This window comes from Platichthys flesus, chromosome 10 (genome assembly GCF_949316205.1).
Source record: "Platichthys flesus chromosome 10, fPlaFle2.1, whole genome shotgun sequence".
NCBI classification, from domain to species: domain Eukaryota; kingdom Metazoa; phylum Chordata; class Actinopteri; order Pleuronectiformes; family Pleuronectidae; genus Platichthys; species Platichthys flesus.
This window is the reverse complement of record NC_084954.1, coordinates 19,052,743-19,071,117: the sequence shown is the minus strand read 5'-3', so window position 1 is coordinate 19,071,117 and position 18,375 is coordinate 19,052,743. Positions and strand designations below refer to the sequence as shown.

The window sequence follows — 18,375 nt, the reverse complement described above, 5'->3', positions numbered from 1 at the left end:
TTGTAAGGAAGGAATTCTATTCTATTTTAGTAAATATATCAGAGGAAGATAAGAAAAACTGAAATAAAATCGGATTGATTTAACATGAATTATAGTTGGTTTAATTCTGCAAGTTAAGGAGAAGAACAGATGTGTTAGATTAAGATGGTTAAAACAAATGGAATTGTACCCCCACCAAGGATGATGCCCTATCTCACAATGATCTCTAAGTTGGGTGTGTCTGTTGCTGCATCGTACAGCTGTGTGCAGAGCTCTTTGCTGTGTGCTCAATCGCACGCTTGAACTTTTGTCCACAACATTTTGACTGTCCACTCAGATGGTGACACATCATAAATCTGCTCCATTTGTTTATCTGCAAGCTGCATTCATTGCAGTCGTCTCTTTGAAGTAAAAACGTGTCTTTCACTCTTCAGTCTGTGTGTCTCTTCGAATTTGTTGCATGTGAGAGCTATGTGTGAGTTTGTGCACTACTGAATTAATTCTGTGGGAAATGCTACAGAGGAAGTGATGCTAAATTCCTGGATCTGTCCATTTATTCACGTCTGCACACCACCTTTTAATGGGTTCCTCTCAAACCTCATTGTTCAGCATTTCAGTTTCATAGTAATCTGTCCTGTAGTTTTTGTGTAATCCTGCTAACCGACAGATAAACAACACAAAAACCACATCCTCTGCGGAGGTAATGACAACATGAGGGACTCACCAGTCTGGGTCTGGTCTCCCTCAGGAAACTCTTGAGGTCTCCCCCTGTCATCAGCTCCAGCAGTATGAACCGGGGCATGTTCTGCAGACTCACTCCTACACAACGCACAATGTTCTGGTGGCTGAATTTACTGCAGAGACAGAGACTGTGTGTCAGAGACGGCTTTGAGGGCACAGTGAGAGAGACAGGCTTTTTGTTTACTGTCTGAGTGGCTTTTACCTGATGATCAGAGCCTCCATCAGAAAATCCAATTCATCCTGCTCAGAGCAAACCTCAGGGAGGGTCTATTGTATAAAAAGACAAGTTGTGTATACAGATGTTATTTCACTTTGTATGTGGTGCTTATTGAAAAGAGGCAATTCAATATTGGTGCATTTGAGCCTTTAGCTGCATAAGAGCCATTCAAATTGTAACTGACGGCTTATGTTCCTGATCTCATCTCCGGGGTATTCTTAGTATAAAAGTAGATGGTGTGTGTAATTCGTTTAGAGGGCCCCTTAAGATCTGATTTGATTTCATCAAGGTTTGACCTTTGAAAAAACAAAGAAAAGTTTCCTTTCCGAGAGCAGGTTAGAACTCACCTTAACTGCCACGTGCAGTGGACTTGGTTCACCTGGTATCCCCACTACCAGCCCCTCGTACACTTCACCAAAGGCACCGTGACCCAGGCCCCTGGTGAAACACATCATTTTATTTGCATTCCATAGGATTTGGATATTAAAAGTAAACGGCAGTCAGTGATGTCCTCGCTGTATCTGTCTCCAAAGAATAACGACCTATAGAGCTAAATACAGGTTGAAGAAATTAAAATCATTGATGAAAGGAGTTTGGCAGAGGTGCTGCTCAGTGTTCGCCACATTTTCAGTCCACACAGACAGAAAACTGTTACTGTGTGGCATCCAGAGAAACTTTGACAGCAGCTATGTCCTTTGAATCATGAGTATAACAGCTCGAGATGCCGGGAAATATTCATGGCTCCATAAGAGAAAGAATGTATCACAAAGATGAAGAGGCAGAATGATAAACTGGTGAGCTATAAACACATGATAGATCCATTAAAAATTGAAAAGAACCCTGTAAAGATCATTTCTCAGCTGCTCGGATCACTGCAGTACACCCATACACTCTAAGGCTTTACCCTGAGTACATTAATATTTCAGGCTTTATTCAAACTGATACTTCTCCCACTATACTCCATCTATGAGTCCATCCTGTTTTTAAAAAATGTAGCAGTGTCCGTGAATCAATATCTCATTTCATCACAGATGTAGATGACTGTGTTTAACTCGGCTCTGCTACAGCTTGTAGCATCTTGAACCTCTTACCTGGTGAGGGAGATGTTGCGTCTTGGCACTTCCTTCAGGTCACTGACGGATGCTGTTTTGCCGGCGAAGCAGTAGTTGGGGTTGTAGTCGGTCATGATGGTGGAGGCGCGGAGTTTACTGAGCTTGCAGTCTGGGCTCTGCAGCTCCAGCTGAATGGACTGCAGCTCTGTATGTTTACGCCTGTACACTGGAAATAAAAGAGCAGTTTCATTCCTCAACTCAGATATCCACAATTAAAAAAAAAAACTAAAAACCTTGAAGTCCTCTTCTTGTTGAAGAATGATTGCTGTAGCAGCCAAAGTACACAAAGTGGAAAGCTTTTACAGTTATTATTCCTCCAAAGGCCTTTTTGCTTGCACAACAGCAATTTCTATGAAAATGAATTATTTTGTGTCTGTGAAATAGTGACTGCTCTCTCTCTCTTGTAGAACATTTGTCGTTTCAAACTATTCCGATATTTCAGAATTTAAACTTAACATGTGAATCGGTCTTGTACAATCACAGGGTTTGTGTGATTGATAAAAACGCAATCAGATGTACAATAAGCAAACATGTTAACAAAGCATAGAACCAGGACAAATATTACTTTCCTACTTCGTATCCCAAACAAATCAATTTATGTAGCATAACACAGTATGAAAACAAACCATTTTTCATTTTCCCTCTCACAGGCACACAAACACACACACACTTCATTGTGCTCGAAGCCTCGACCTGGGCGTGAACACATGCACCTGGAGAATTGTTTGTGTATATTTATGTGTGTGCATGGGAGTTATTTATTTACCAAGTGCTGTCTAACGTACGAGTGCTGTCAGCCACCGGCTCTGTAGCCATTCGTCTTCAGCACGTTTCATTCATCACAGAGGGAGTCCCACGCCTCCTCTGCTCACGCCTCATCTACTGAGACGCTTGCACAGAGTGTAGGTGGAAGCCTGGATGTGCGTGTCTGTCTGCTGCGAGTGTCAAAGTGAGCGTGGGTGTGTGCGGAGTCGTTGATGGCTCAATGAGTGCATATGTCTGGATGTAATAGCCTAAAAGCAGGCGGACAGATGGAAGACTGGGTCGGCCACGAGGCTCACTTCCCCATTCTGACAACAACCTGCTAAGAGTCCTCTGAGCTAGACCAGGTCAGTAAGTGAAGAACAATGTGTGTGTGTGTGTGTGTGTGTGTGTGTGTGTGTGTGTGTGTGTGTTTGTGTGTGTGTGTGTGTGTATGTAAGAAAGAAGAGGAAAATACAAACTCGTCTATCCTGAACCCCGCAAACATTTAGAATTTAGTAGCACAGTGGTTTTGTGGCTCTTTCTAACTGCAATGGGATACATGACTGTATCCCATGTGACCTTGACAACAAATGAATGTAATGACTGTACTGACACAAAAAAAAAACGTATCACAGACCCTAACTCGCCCCATCCAGACAATATTCCTGGGCATGTGTGTGTATGTGAAATATGAAATTTATGAAGGCAAGACTTGTATTTTTGTATAGGGAGGAAGAGAGTGACATTTATATTGTTGTAAAAAGAAACATGAATTCATCATATGGAAGTGATTGGTGTTCTGGTGTCTTTTAGTGAGAAAGATGTTGAGCTAACAACACTTATCTGAAAAATATACAACTAAACCACTGCCACTGAAGGCAGGAGAAACACAAATTTCTCTTCTCTTTCACTCTGTGAGGCTGCATTCATTCATCAGTGATTTCTATTTATTATCCATTAGTTTAACCTTGAATGAAAAAAGGGGGAAATCGCAACCAAATTAAATTGAACTAAACAGTATTTATTCAGAGCAGGTTATTGCACACATGCTTTTGACAGCTGTTAAAGGGAAATAAGTACATGTATGATGTAGGTCTACATACTGGTTCCCCTATAGGGCTCCACTCTATTGAGTGCAATCTCAACAAAGACTGTTAATGGATTGAGGTTTATCTTATAACTAAAAGTAATGTCAACATTTAAATGTGACATTATTGCACGTATGTCTAGAAGCAGCTCTGGTAATCACATGTTTCATTTAAAAGTCTGTCACAGTGACAGTGTGGACTTCTGCCCCAGGTTCCCACACTATGTTTGGTTGATTGTGTTAAAAGTGTGGATCATCTTGTTAAGATATACCTAATTAGGCTTAGGTTTTACAATTAAAGTACTTTATTTTTTGTCTCTTCAGCATCACAAATATCAGGAAGGATTGTGAAAGAAACTTATCTGCTGTAAAAAAAGAAAAACACAGACCTGGAGGAAACGGCCTCTTTTATGGGTGAGGAAATGTTTGGTAGTGGTCGATTGTATGATATTCAAAGGAGGTTCATAGTTTTTAAAAAAAAAAAAATGATGAGATTGGTTGAAATTTTTAGATCACAAGGAAGTGGAACTCTGGTGACCATGGGTTCTCCTTGCTGGTTATTAAAAAACAAATCTTTAATTGTATACTCATAATAGTAGGACTTTTTTAAATCATTAAATTAAGATTTTATTCTCATGATAATATGACTCTCTTCTCAAGTACGACTGTCTTCATTTTTCTTCAGTATGACCCTAATACTCCATCATACCAGAAAAACCTTTTATCATTCATACCATGCATGACTAATGACCATATTATATCCTAATTCCATAGAGTAAGTGACTGACGTGTGACAGCACTTACTTATCATGACTCCGGACACGGCCAGCAGCAGCGCGGCGATGAGGGCCGAGGTGCCAACAGACAGACCCAGTGCCAGGTGGGAGAGAGACGGCTGGGGAGGCAGCAGGGACACCACTGCAAGACAAGGGAAACAACAGCGTCGCACAGTTGTTATCTCCCCCGGAGGAGCATTAACATTCACTACTCCACTGTGATCCCCAACTTAATTAATGATGTGAGAGCGATGACACAACAGAGCTCAGGAACAGCGACAGCTTGTGCATGACAATTCCTTTTTCTCAGTGAGGAGAGGTGATCTCATTCCACTTGTCGAGGCTGAGGAGCAGATCAGCTTCACAGACCATATTGAGACTGTGACCTTTTATGACCCGGCATCACAGAATTATCTATTGCTTGTCATCACTGAGCCCAGATTTGTAAATCATAGGGCACAGAGACATTCTAGGTCATTAAGATAATATTGAGATGGTAATAGCCCCGTTATTTGCTTCACATTATAAAATGAGATTACGCTGTAAGAATTCACTTCAGATCTACGTTTATATATTCATTACTCATCTGAGATAATGAATTTGAGGGGGCAATTCCACATCCTCAGGGGCTTTGTCCACAATCTCATAGAAGACGACACAACACTTGTGTGGAAGATGAGTTTTAGTCAAGGTTGACATGGTCTGATGGGCACAGTCATAACGACATGAACTTTCATTGAAACCATAATGAGATGAATTCTACATCTTGGCTAGAGTGTCACTATGAATATCCGGGTGAAACTTTTTGTCCTAAATCCTTGACCTGAGATAAAAAGCTTTTATCTGACAGCAGCTCAGATATAGATGCTTACAAATCACAGAAAACACCAGTTAACACTCCTCTAGGTTTATCCACCTCCATTCAACAGGTTAGCTCATCCTGCACATTGCTAATTATTATGAGTGATTAAGGCACCAATGAAAGACGTTTCTTCAGATAAAGATTCAATAAAGTACAGCACCTCCCAGGCTTAATTACTTTTGTAGATTAATTCTTTATCTATTCACTGAGTCATAGTCTATTACAGGTATAATTGCATGCAGCTTAAGTCATCCCTTCGTTTTTAATTCAGCTCACATATTTGTGTGGAACAGAGAGAGGTAGACATTACTCATACAATATAAAAGTATGCCCAACCTGTAGCGTTGATGCAGGAGACTCCATCTGGTGCCAAGATGAGGTCATCGTCACAGTAGCACTCAATGTTGTCATTGGTCTTATGGCATTCACCGCTTTCACAGTGGCTGCAGTTCTCCACCGGACTGATGATCACCTCACCGTCCCCCTCCATAGCTTTAGGAACACGCACACACACACAGGGGTCACAAGAAAAGTTTCCAAAGAATAAACAGGGTTTGATTAAACAGGATGTGCCCCCATTAAAATTAGCTTAAGTTCAGTGACAAGACAATAACAAAATTCTACAAAAGAGGCCAATTAAAGCCTGAGGAGGTTTTCGCTGTTATCACCCAGCAAACAGTGGGCAAAGTTACAAAGTGTGCCAGATAACTGGAAATACTTCTGTCCACACCTTGGATTCATGCCATCAAATAGAGCTTCGCTGCCATAAGTGGGCGTAAACGAGAACTTTTCATCTTGTCTCCCCCACGCTTGCTATGTGTAATGTTGGCCTAAGCAAATGCAGCTTTGAATTTGGACACGCGTGTTCAATATTAATAAACTTTGAATAAACAGACAACCAGCGCTCTGTAGCATTGGCTGCTGGGACTCATCAACAGTTGTCGAACAAAATAACAGCAGCTTCACAACAACTGATTCTCCAGTTCGGGGTTCTATTTTCCGATCTTTGAATAAACAAGTGGACAGCTCTTTGTGCAGCAGCAGTGGTGCAGCTTCAGGGTTCTGTGGACTGAGTCCAGCAGCTGACCTTTACTTGCTGCGGCTAAATTACGGCAGGTCCCTTTTACAGATTCAGAAAGAAAAAGCCGCAACCAACTTTACCACAGACAAAGTAAATCAGCCCATTCCAAACAGGCAGGTTAAAGCAAGCATTTAATGAAAATGCAGTCATTACTGTAAATCACTGGACTTCAGTGTTTTTCCTTAAATCATATCAAAGGGGTTATGCCACACCAATTTATTCAGGGGTTTGGTGCTGCTTTGGTCTGAAGAGTCCGGGTTGAACATTAGAATTCTATTCATGCTCAACGGGGTTTATTGCCGCAGTGTAAGTTTTCACAGCTCACTTGTCTTCGTCTGTGCGTTCGGTTTCATCAGCAGCGCGAATTAATTTCATGAACAGCTTTACCCGGCAAGTCCAAACTATATGAGATGAAATGAGTCATAGCTGGTTTATCATGTTGTATGGAGGGTAGTGAAACCTGCACATTTTCATATGAGCCTTGTACGAGTTAAATTCACAGATAGTTCGATTGATTAACGCACTATCTGTCAATTTCTTGGGCCGGAACACAACCTGCAGCCCCTCTGTTCTCCACGGCACAGCTGCTGAGACTACCATAAAGTATTTGAAACCGATTTTTACCACTTCCTATCCTTTATTTAGATTTTTAAAGAAAGCACACCCCTTAATTGTAAACCACAGCAAGCAGGGACAAATCAGTTTGACATGAATTAGTTATGGGCCGGCTGTGAATGCTTGTACTGTTTAGTAAGCAAAGCAAATGCACTCATCTGCAGAATCTATTTTCTCTCATCATTCTGTTATCAGCTTTATAAGTGCAAATACATAAATCTAACCTCGAAACACTTGAGAGGTTTCGAAGGCGGAATACGAATGTGTCGAGTGCAGACGGTGACTGCATACTGATGTCAAGACCATGCTCTGCATCATGGATCTAAACATGCAGCATGGCTTCTTGAAAAAATGGGACTAATATTTCTTCACTTGTTGCCTTTGTTTAATGACATCAATGTATTTGCCGGGAGACAAATGTTAATCTGTCGGAGCTTAACAAGAATATTTGTACAGGTGAGAACATTTTCTTCCCCTTTACTGCGATTTCTCTTTGATACAAAGGATCAAGTGAGAGCCATTGAAGACATCCTGTCCTGTAATAATATGCAGGTTTCCTCCTGTTCCTACCAGCATATAGTGATGGCTGTATGATTGGATCACTGTGTTCCTCTTCCTTCAGCCTGTATTCAGTGGATTAGCCCATAGTATTTCAAACCGGTTGCCCCTCTCAATATCAATGGAGTAATCTTATCTTTTTTGTGTGCCCTTTCAAAGAACACAGCAGGGTTGTCCAGCCGCGCTTTCTTTTCTCAAGCTTGTGTTCCTGTCTGTGCAGTCCAAGCTGAGAAGGAAATAACCTGACCTTTACACTGATTATATTCTTTTAAGTTAACAAATTACAGATATTACAACCCAATATCTCTCCTGTGTGTTATGATAGTGATTCAGGGTTGCTTGGTGATGCACCGGTTATAAATCATCCTGCTCTTTTCTCTCTTTTTTTTCATGAATACCACAGATTTCTCCTTTTTTCTCCTGTTTCTTTGGAATATGGATGATTCTGGTTATTTGTATCTAATTCGTTTTGAAAGGTACTGTATAGTTTATTAATAGAGAGGAATTTGGAAAATGTGTAATTTACAAACTGAATAATTTTGTAACATTTGAAAAAAACAAATTTCTCTTATTTTGCTGGACTTCATTCTGCGCCTTTCTCCCCCAGAGAAAATGAAGTAAGATGATAAATGCGAGGACTGTGGCTATGGAGAGAATCGCTGTGTTTCTCAACAGCATCGTCCTTCTAAAGCTCAATGGTAGAAATAAATGGCTCTTCAATTTACTAGGTCCAATAAGAGACTATTTAAAAAAGGACTTCAGTGCCTATTTGCCATTTCCCTATTTTCTTATTTCTCAATGGAGCTCGGTGAAGAGGCAAGTGAATGATGTATGTCTTGTCACAGCAGCTGTAATTTCACTCCCTGTTTTGAGTACCCGGGAAGTTTAAATGTACAAGAAGAATATCAGAGGTGGGTCAGCAGGTTTACACTCGACGATTTCTCTTTTCACTTCCTGCTCTGTGTACGGAGGCATGATAATCAATACAAATAATCTGTTCTATAGCCTTTGGCTGGAAGGTAAAACTCCAGTCTACGTCCTGTTTTGATGTCACAGAGTAAGAAACATATTCTCATCATACCAATCTATTTATTTACTATTGAAGGCAAACCTGATGCTCCACCGCAAAAACTATTTCAACATGTCAATTGAAAAGCAGTTTTTCCCATCATTCTCTAAGCACCAACACATTAACTCTCACCTGCAAACACTACATTAGGATCAACTTCTGAATACAAATGTTCTGACTGCAGGTGCTGACTGCTGAGTTGTTGAATTTTTTAAAAATAGCCCGGAATCCTTCAGATTACCTTTCAGAGGATAGAGGAAGGACTCTCCTTCTGGACCCAGAAAAGAAGTACCATCATCACCATCATGTTTGGGGTTGTTACTTATGGATGTGTTACCACCTAAAAACAGGGACAAACACAGAAGCTCAGTGTCATACTTACACCAAATAATCCATTATAAGTACATCTTATTCTCAGAGTGGTTGGATTCAGTCCTAGCAGCTGGGCGAATACACCAAGCCAAAACCCTTTAAGAGCTCATTCAACACATCATCCAGACAGAGGACGATACTGTTCACACAGGCTGTCTACAGCTCTCATCCATCACAACCATTTTTTTTTTAATATAATATATATATACATATAAACCCCTTTTTTCGATAACAGTAGTAACAGTAATTTGCATTATGCTTACCACCATTTGTTGTGTTATTTATGTTTCTCCTAATGTAGATGTGTTTCTATTCATGCCTTGTGTGTACTATTGTGTATTACAGTAATTATCCCCTTGTCCACTGAGGACCATCAGAGTATATTTCACAAAACAATCACAGAGCTTAATTGGGTATGTTAAGTACAAGGAGATTGTGAAAAAATTGTGTGTGCTTAAGAAGAAGCAAAGGAAATCATTGAAAAGGGGTCACTTTGCTCTGATGGTCGGCATGGTTCCAGGCTTGAAATGTAATTTTTTTAACTGAAACATCAATTGAAAAAATTAATGGGAAATTAATTTCTAAAACCAGAGCCGTTCTGTAAGCTCTTATTGTTATGGCCAACAATTACACCAAGATAAAAAAATGTCCTGCCAGTTGACATTGATAATTATCCTAATAAATGTCATTTTATTGTTTTATTTTTTATTTAAAGACCTTCTTTATGGGAAGACAATGACAACCACATTTACATATTGCACTAATTACTGATATTGGTTTACTGCCCAGCCCTATTGGCCTCAGGTTGAAATGGAGTGTTGAAATGTTTTAGGGCCACATCCAGAGAGGTCAACACTGGATTGAGCAGTTACAGAGAGAGGACCTGACCCTTGTCACCCTGTCACATCCAGTATTGACACCATTAGATGAACGTTCATGCCATACTTGACAGCCCAAGATGATTTATTCATTAAACCTTTTTTCCGGACATTTCAGAGAAACCTTGGAAATCTCTTGGACTAACCTCTGAAGCCTCCACCGCCCCCACCGGACATGCAGCCGCCACCGCCGCCACCGAAGCCCCCACGGGTCTGCCAGTACTTTTGACAGGCCTGCCCTCCTTGGCCTCCCAGCACTAGTGGTCGTCCACCCTGAGTGACAGGAGTGCTATCATTCCAACCCCCGCCTCCACCTGTCAGCAGACACACATTTGAAACAATGTGAAGTAAATGGCTTTGGTGGTGAATCGCAGTGTGTTTGTGATAAAGGGAAAAGACAGAGACAGTGAGCGAGGGAGAGAGTTCTTAAGTGGGTCAAAAGATGCCGAGCTACAGAAATGCATGTGGCATGTATATCAGGCACCCACACGCATTACACAACATCCCAATATCCCATATTAGCAGAGATTATACAAACCTAAGGAGATCTGCTAACTCAAGATTAAAGTTACAGCTAATGAAGTTCAAACAAATCCCTCCCGTATTCCTGAGCACCAGTCCCCCTCCCCCCTGCGTTCCTCCTTCTTGTTTGAAGCCTGAGCCAGACAAACAATTGAAAAGACGGACGGACGTGCTGAATATTACATTTTTCATTCACAAGTTTCCTCAAAAGTAAACCTTGGGCTTTGTGAAGATCTAAGAATCAATATCTTATGTTTTCTGGGCCCATCGTCAACTCCGAGCAGATGAATAATTGAGCCTGAAGCGTGCAAAGATGCAATGTTCCCTAGTTCTGTCCAGCAGCAACAGAGAACAAAGTCCTCAATATGAATTATCATGAGCAGGTTATTTTTTGCCAAATCACACACACTAGGACACAGAGGTGGAACGTCTTTGGCAATTCTACATTAAGACAGAAGTAAACACCTTCTGGATAAGCCAGCACAGGTAGACATGCACATACACTCCCTTAAGGCCTCCTGTAAACATGGTTTTGGATTGTGGATCCATGCAGAAGAGAACATATAACACTCATCTTCTCATCTTTAAGCTGGGAAAGATAAACCATATACATTACAGCAATGTGGAGTATTAGCTTTCAACTCTTATCTTTCATGGTGTCAATATCCCAGTGTACAGAGTTAGATGTGAACATAATCACTACACAATCAGCTGCAAACTAAAAAGACATGGAACCAACACACATCAAAGCTGTGGTATTGTACCTGCTGCGCTCGACTTCCCATTGCGTCCCGGCTGGCTGGGGTCATAGTCCATCTGCTCCAGCTGGGTTTTTGATTGGCTGCTGTATCCCCGGCCACCTCCCCCAGCAGCAATGATGAGGGGGATGTGCACATCTTTGTTCACCTGGGTCATTATTGTTGAGAGTTAAAATATTTAGAGGAATCAGATCTTTAGAGGAAAAAACAACCTTTGGGGAACATTGGGACTCATATGAGATGATATGACTCATATTTATCTCCGCTTTATGAAGCAAAAGGGAGGAGATCTGTCCTTTAGAGGAATATATAGGTTTATTAACGGCTGTTGTTCAGTTTATCAGCTCAAGTCTCTCGGGTGGCCGGGCTCTCGAGCTTCATATAATATTATCTTTTCTCTTATATCTAATATGAAGTACTTGAACGATACAGTGAGCTGAGAACACATATGTACGTCCAAAACCTGTAACCTAATATGTCTCCTACTTGAGGTAAGAGACACTTTCTGACTGGAAAATCATACTTAAGTATTGTGAGTGACATGTTACAGGGTTTAGGAATTAAGTGTTTTCTGGAGACAGATGATTTTTATTGTGTATTACTTAAATAATTTAAACCCAGGCACTTGATTGTACTTTATGAGTCTTTTAAACGGCTGCTTATTTTTTGCATTGTCTTTTAACTGTTTGCATGTCAATAATCAATGTACACACAGGTTTTGGTAGACACATTTTGCTCCAATGTATGTTCTACAGATATGGCTGAAATAATGTATTGAAAATGAAACTGGATGCATCAGGGAGATGAGGCAGATGAGCCATATAGAAAGCTAACAAGTTAACGGTTGCAATGCCGTCACCAAGTCAGGGTGGTCCTCGTAAAAAGGAATAATAGAATCTCACCAAGTCACACAGGCCACAGATGTCTCCATGTGAAGCTACGGTATTTGACAAATGTATCTAAACGTTGGCTCATGTTGCCAAAATCATTGTTCTGTCTTTTTCTCACAGAGATTTTATGCACCTTGCTCCACTTGTTATCTGTCCGGCCTCATAACTCAACTCAACCTTGGGTCCTACACATACTGCAATAAAGAAAAGGGGACTCAATATATTTGGGGGATTTAAACACGCACTGGGATCCTGGGGTAGAGAGGCCTAAGACATAAGACAATGCAGACTGAGTGACAAAGAATAAAACTAATAAACAACATACACGTGACATTAAATTGTCTATGACCAGTATCTCCCTGACTCCCCAGGTGTTTCCTCTCCTCGGCACCTTCTTACCTTGAATACATACGTAGCACCTCCGCCCCCTCCTCCGCCCCCTTTCACTTGAGTCTTGTTCACCATTGGGCTGCTCTGTTCCAGGCAGATCTTATTCAGTATGCCATTGGCCTGCGAGAGAAGGGAGAGAGAGAGAGAGAGACGTCAGTTCGCAGAGGAATTGCTTTCAGGGATGTCAGTCGTGTATGAGAAGGCAGAGCAGTTGCCAAACCCAGGCTCCTGGAAATGTGAGATTTTAGCATTTCAGTGGGGAGCGAATACCAAGTGGAGACATCGAGATTTAAAAAGGAAGAGAAAAGCACAAGCTGTCGTTCTCTTTATCAGACAGTTCCAGTGAGGTTAGGATGTTTACTGATTTTCCTGTTTTTACCTTCGGGGTTTTACATGACTGCAAATCTGTTTCATGTGTTGGATTCATGTTCCTGACTCAATAAGACATCTCAGGAGTTTCAGTATCATTTCAAAAAGAATCCAGATTGTATCTTCTGTATAGTTGCTAATCTTGCAGATCTGTAAATAGAGAGTTAATGTGTTGTTCACAAACGTAATGTTTCTTATTTTTTACGAGATGTGGAAAAACAGACATTAAATGATATAACTGTATTTCATAATAGATTCATGTTCACGTTAACTCGATGATTGTTCATTTCTTATCATTTTGTTATGAATGCTGCAGGTTAAAGTGGAAAAAAATAATGTACCAACTAATTCCACAAACGTCTGTATGTGATACGCATATCTCATGAACCCTTCTTCTAATCGGCTTCTTAGTTGGGATGCAAATATTAAATTGTCACAGAAAGTGCAGTGCTGAGATTGGTGCGATTTGGAGACGAGATACATTCTATATTTATAAAATAATTATAAACAGGGGACTGGCGCTCTACAGCAGTCTGTGGGGGAGGGCCAGTGTGCCCTCAGTCTGTGGATCCAGTGATTGGCAACTGAGTCAAACCTCAAATCAAAGTTGAAGGCAAGTCATTTTGATAATTTCATGTTTTATTTCCCCGTATCAGACTGACACAGGCTTTCACAGGTGCTGATCTCTGTCATGGAAGCAGCATTCATGGAATCACTTCCTCTTCAGTAATTTGTCTTCAAAGTAGAAGCACAATGTACGTGTCACTTCTGTAATGCTTTATATCGACCTGAACTACAAGAGCTATTTTGAAAGTTTTTAACTAATTCAGGTTCCTTATATGAAAAAAATTCACTTAAAAAGCTTTCATTGAAGCCCATCCAAACAGGCAGGTTTAGAACGAGCACATCACTAGTGCATTTAATCTTAAAAGGGAATATAACAGTTAAACTAAACAAAATGATGGTGTACTGGCATTATGATTCAAGATGTTTTAAGATGAATGGTCATTTTAACCTAAAAGACAGCCTGTCAGTCATTTTGTCGTCGTTCCAGTCTGTTTCCCAGAAATACAGCCTCTTTATTTAAATGGGACTGGACGTATTGTTGGCAAATGATGTTAGATGCAGGGACATTGGCACAGCTGACGTCTTTTGAATTGATGTGTTGGCCTTGTTTGTGCGATCGTGCTGAACTGCCTGGAGCCAGTCCTACTCTGAGAGAGAGAGAGAGACAGAGAGAGAGAGAGAGAGAGAGAGAGAGAGAGAGAGAGACAGAGATAGAGAGAGAGAGAGAGGGCAACAGTTTCCTCCCCTCACTATGTTGGAACTTCACAAGGTCCCACTCACAGTCGCTCATCGCTCCCTCCGCTCCCCTGTCTGTCTGAACCCAGTTTGATGGGCCGAGAGGACTGGAGTAGGGGCGGGACTTTATTGACTGTGATTGACAGGTGGAGGGGGTAAAATAAAGCACACTCAATTGTTATGGGAGAGTTTTCTATACTCTCTCTGCCTATCAGCCTGTTCTATCATTCCAGCTCGTCACTTTAAAGTTGAGATTTTGTCTGGGAGAGGGAGTGAACGACAGAAAGGAGGTGCGTGTGTATGGGTGTGTGTCTATGTGCCATTGTGCCTGAGACGCACAGAAGAGTATTTGTCCGGACAAGGGAGGTATCATTTCCCTCGACGGAGGGAAAGCTAGTTGAGAAAACACTGTTCGACAGCCAGGGCTTTAACAAAAAATAGTTTTTGATGTGATTTTTTCTCTTGACGTTTATATTTCTGTGCTGTCACTTTTTTGTTTTTCCTTTTGAAACCACTATATAAATACACAAAATACAATTATCATTATTTGCCATTATTGTTTGTCCTTGGTATCTTGCGGAAGCTGGCCTTGCTTGTGTTTATTGGGGATGTTTTGCCTCTTGTCCAAGTGAATGTTTCCTCAGTTCCTCTTTTTACTGAGAGTTCTTTTATTTCTAAGTGCTCTATTAAGCACTGCTGTCTGTCTGTCTCTCTCTCTATGTGTGTGTGTGTGTTTGTGTGTGCCTTTGCGTGTGTGTGTGTTTGTGTGTTTGTATGTAGTGGGGGAGGTGATGAAGCACTAAAGTCTTATTGATTGATTGACTGATGGAAAGGTAGGACACTTTATGAAAATTTCTCTTCAATATAGAAATGTGTTGAATTACAGAGAGACTGAGAAAGATTGATTCTTCCAGTTGGCAAACTTTCCAGCTTCTTTGGGTAATTTTCCTCAATGATGTTGTTTGACTAGTAACTAACTCATCGAGGGACAGGCCTGGAATGTGGAATGTTTGAAGAGCAAATGATGGATGGTTTCGCTGGCAACCAGTGGGGGTTTTAGTCTCAGTGTTGTGAACTGAGAGGGGAAGCATGCTGCGCTGCTGCCAGTGAAAAAAACTCCTGAGCGTAATGGATGACAGCCACTGCTGGCAAAAGAACACAAGTAAGCTTGAGAGAGACAATGGAGAGATCACTGAAAGAGTCGATCGCATACTTAAACAGTCACTGGTGCCCATAAAGCGTAAGCACTTAGCACATAGGGATCCAAAGTGAGGCTAGGGGCCGCTCAGGGTCCAGGGGGGTAAATTGCCAGGGTCCATGAAAGTCTTGCACTTTGCACAACGTTACCCAATGTTGAGTCTCATAGTTTCCATTCCAACCCTATCAGGTTTAACAGTGGGGTAAATTAAATATATTTCAGTCTAATTCATTAGCAAATTACGTTGTATTAAGAATCATTCCTATACAAATTCTGTTTAAATAATTTTGTTATAGTGATCAAGTAGACTTAGAGTGTCAGTTTGGGTCTTTTCATACATGTTTGGACCATTACAAAATTTAATTTTAATACTGGTTACAATGATCAATTCGGCCCATGACAAACGTGAATCGCAATAAGCAGATTCTACGGTAAAATATTTGTGACTCCATATAAAAGAAAATGGTTGAAGCTAATTCACAGTAGTTGCACAAATTGGATCTGTATTTTTCCAGTAGTGAGCAAATATTTAAGAGGGAACATTGCTGCTTCATATTTTACTATATTAGTATATAAATGTACACCAAAGCTTGTCATATGCTACTAAACATGTCTTGATGTAAAGCATGATAGTTGACTCTTAAATTAAAAAAGGCTCACATTGGGGCATGCGTCTTCTCCTTTTTGTCCCACTAGGATGTAGATCAGATCTCCTTTCCTTAGCAGAAAGTCTCCAGTGATGTATACACCATGTGACCTGCTCATGGCCAATACGCTGCGACCACCAGCTGCACCGTACGCTGTGATCCTGGCAGAGAAACAAACAAAAACCACAGCACAAATCAAAAAATCTCAGTAGTGGGAATGGAAGGCGGCCTCATTTCATTTCAATGGGTATAAAAATGTATAACATTATAACTCTGTAACTTCACAGTGATGATGCATATATTTTGTCTTCCATGTTCAACTGCATGGACACAAAATCTGTCCTTCAAACACACACCTTAGTGGCAAACGAAACCCATTTCAAACGCTCCAGTTTTCTTGCCAGGAAAGAAACAACAGCTTGATTGGTTTTTGGGAGAGCTTCGATAATTGTCTTCCCTGGTGGTCGAGTTTGGTGGGGCGAGAGAGAACGTTGCCCGGTGCCCAGTAGCTACCTCAGCTGTTTGCCTAATGACTTCGGGGAGATGCAGAGCGCACATTCATCCCTGTGGCCGTCTGTCAGCTTCATTTACGAGCTCTGCCAGCTAAACCGGGATCACGCACCAAGACCACGATTACGGAGTGAGCGTGGAGGCAGAAGGTGTTTTTCTAAAACTCTGGGACAGGTGTTTTGACGTTGATGTCCACTATTTTGTTTGTAAGGTATTTTAAGAGTAAAGGGTTTTGGTTGGGCTTAGTGGTGTGTGTTTGTGTGTGTGTGTGTGTGTGTATGTGTGTATGTGTGTGTGTGTTTTTTTCTGTGTTGATGTGGGAGGCTAGAAGCTTTCAAGTCAATTCCAAGTTAAACACCTCAGGTTGTCATGAATGCCCACAGGAGGAATATTGATCTTGCACAAGGCAGTGGATATTACAGGATTAATCCTGTAGCAGTGCACAGTTGGAGGTCAATGCACTGCGGCAGATTTTTGAGGTTTTTTGAAGCCTTTAAGGCCACCAACATAGACGTGGAGGTGGGTGGATTTTGGATTTTCGGAGTCAGGTGCTGAGTGAATCATGCTCTTCAGCTGCCGTAACGCCAACCTCCTGCAAAAATCTGATAGTGATATTTCTCTGTTTGCTTGCGGAAGATTGATGTGCCACTGATGCACAGAGGAGTGGAGGTGGGTGTGAGGAAGAGCCTGCATTGTTGCCAGTTGCACAGTGTGTGCTGATACCAAAAAATGAGAGGTGTGTACCGTTTACTAAATGCTCACGAGCCCAAGTGAATTTAATGATTGACCTTGCAACACAGTGACCCTTAGGAAAGTGATAGCATTGTTACAGAGTGGGTGCTGAATGAAACAAGTGTTGTAAAAATAACAGTTAGGCAGATATTTGTGTGCTCAGAGGTCTTTATACTCTGGCATCAGTCTTACCTGTAGGTGCCAGTTTCTGGGACTTGCCACGTTTGAATGCCTTTGAAGGGCCCTCGGGTGCTGACAGTCACGTTGACATTACTGTTCCTGTAGGAGCTGAGGCACTGAGAGGGCGTCGGGCCTTCGGGCCCCACAGCCCCACAGGTATGAAAACTCCATTTCATGGCTATAAATGAATAAAAGGGGAAAAAAAACATTTAGAACATCATAGAGGGCACACACACACACGCACACACACACGCAAACACACACACACACATGCAGTATTCCATCTCGCATACATTTTAGCGAACTTAAAGATGATAGAGAGACTGAAGAGAGACTCATTACAGTTCTATCTGTCTCACATCATTCCCCTTCACATTCCCCACTGCTCCACTTTCACGTCAATAAAACACAAATGTGCAGACATGAGGCAAATGATTACATATTGGGGAGGCAATCTTTAAACTGGAAGCCACTCATATGAAATGCTGCTATCATCATTTTCACTGCAGCAGGGCATGCACAGAGACAGGATCACAGGTGACAAACACTTCTCCTCATTTTCTGTGTAATCCCACGTGTTGATGCTAATTGGAGTTCTTTTCTCTTTAATTAGCACTAGATTAATCTTGTCAGATGGACGTGGAGGGACTTAACACTGCAGTGCTAAATCCTGATTTAAGGCTTGTGAACACAGAACAGTGAGGGAGACACCAGGGACTGAAGCACATCTGAAGCAACCCCCCCCCCCCCCTTCCTCCCTCCGACGGGCTGTGGTCGCTCAGAGAC

At 41.4% G+C, this 18,375-nt stretch overlaps 1 protein-coding gene across 1 annotated transcript in view; it reads right to left on the bottom strand.

Moving 5' to 3' along the window:
* Positions 1 to 18,375, bottom strand: part of alk (ALK receptor tyrosine kinase) — a 330,599-nt gene that overhangs the window by 14,670 nt on the left and 297,554 nt on the right. The window contains exons 12-23 of the mRNA XM_062398186.1: positions 17,602 to 17,767; positions 16,181 to 16,328; positions 12,661 to 12,771; positions 11,378 to 11,519; positions 10,238 to 10,405; positions 9,083 to 9,181; positions 5,855 to 6,010; positions 4,685 to 4,798; positions 2,029 to 2,215; positions 1,285 to 1,375; positions 923 to 987; positions 704 to 833 (exon numbers count right to left, since the gene is read on the bottom strand). Coding sequence (XP_062254170.1) covers positions 704 to 833; positions 923 to 987; positions 1,285 to 1,375; positions 2,029 to 2,215; positions 4,685 to 4,798; positions 5,855 to 6,010; positions 9,083 to 9,181; positions 10,238 to 10,405; positions 11,378 to 11,519; positions 12,661 to 12,771; positions 16,181 to 16,328; positions 17,602 to 17,767 — 1,577 coding nt within the window. The remainder of the gene's footprint in view (positions 1 to 703; positions 834 to 922; positions 988 to 1,284; positions 1,376 to 2,028; positions 2,216 to 4,684; positions 4,799 to 5,854; positions 6,011 to 9,082; positions 9,182 to 10,237; positions 10,406 to 11,377; positions 11,520 to 12,660; positions 12,772 to 16,180; positions 16,329 to 17,601; positions 17,768 to 18,375) is intronic.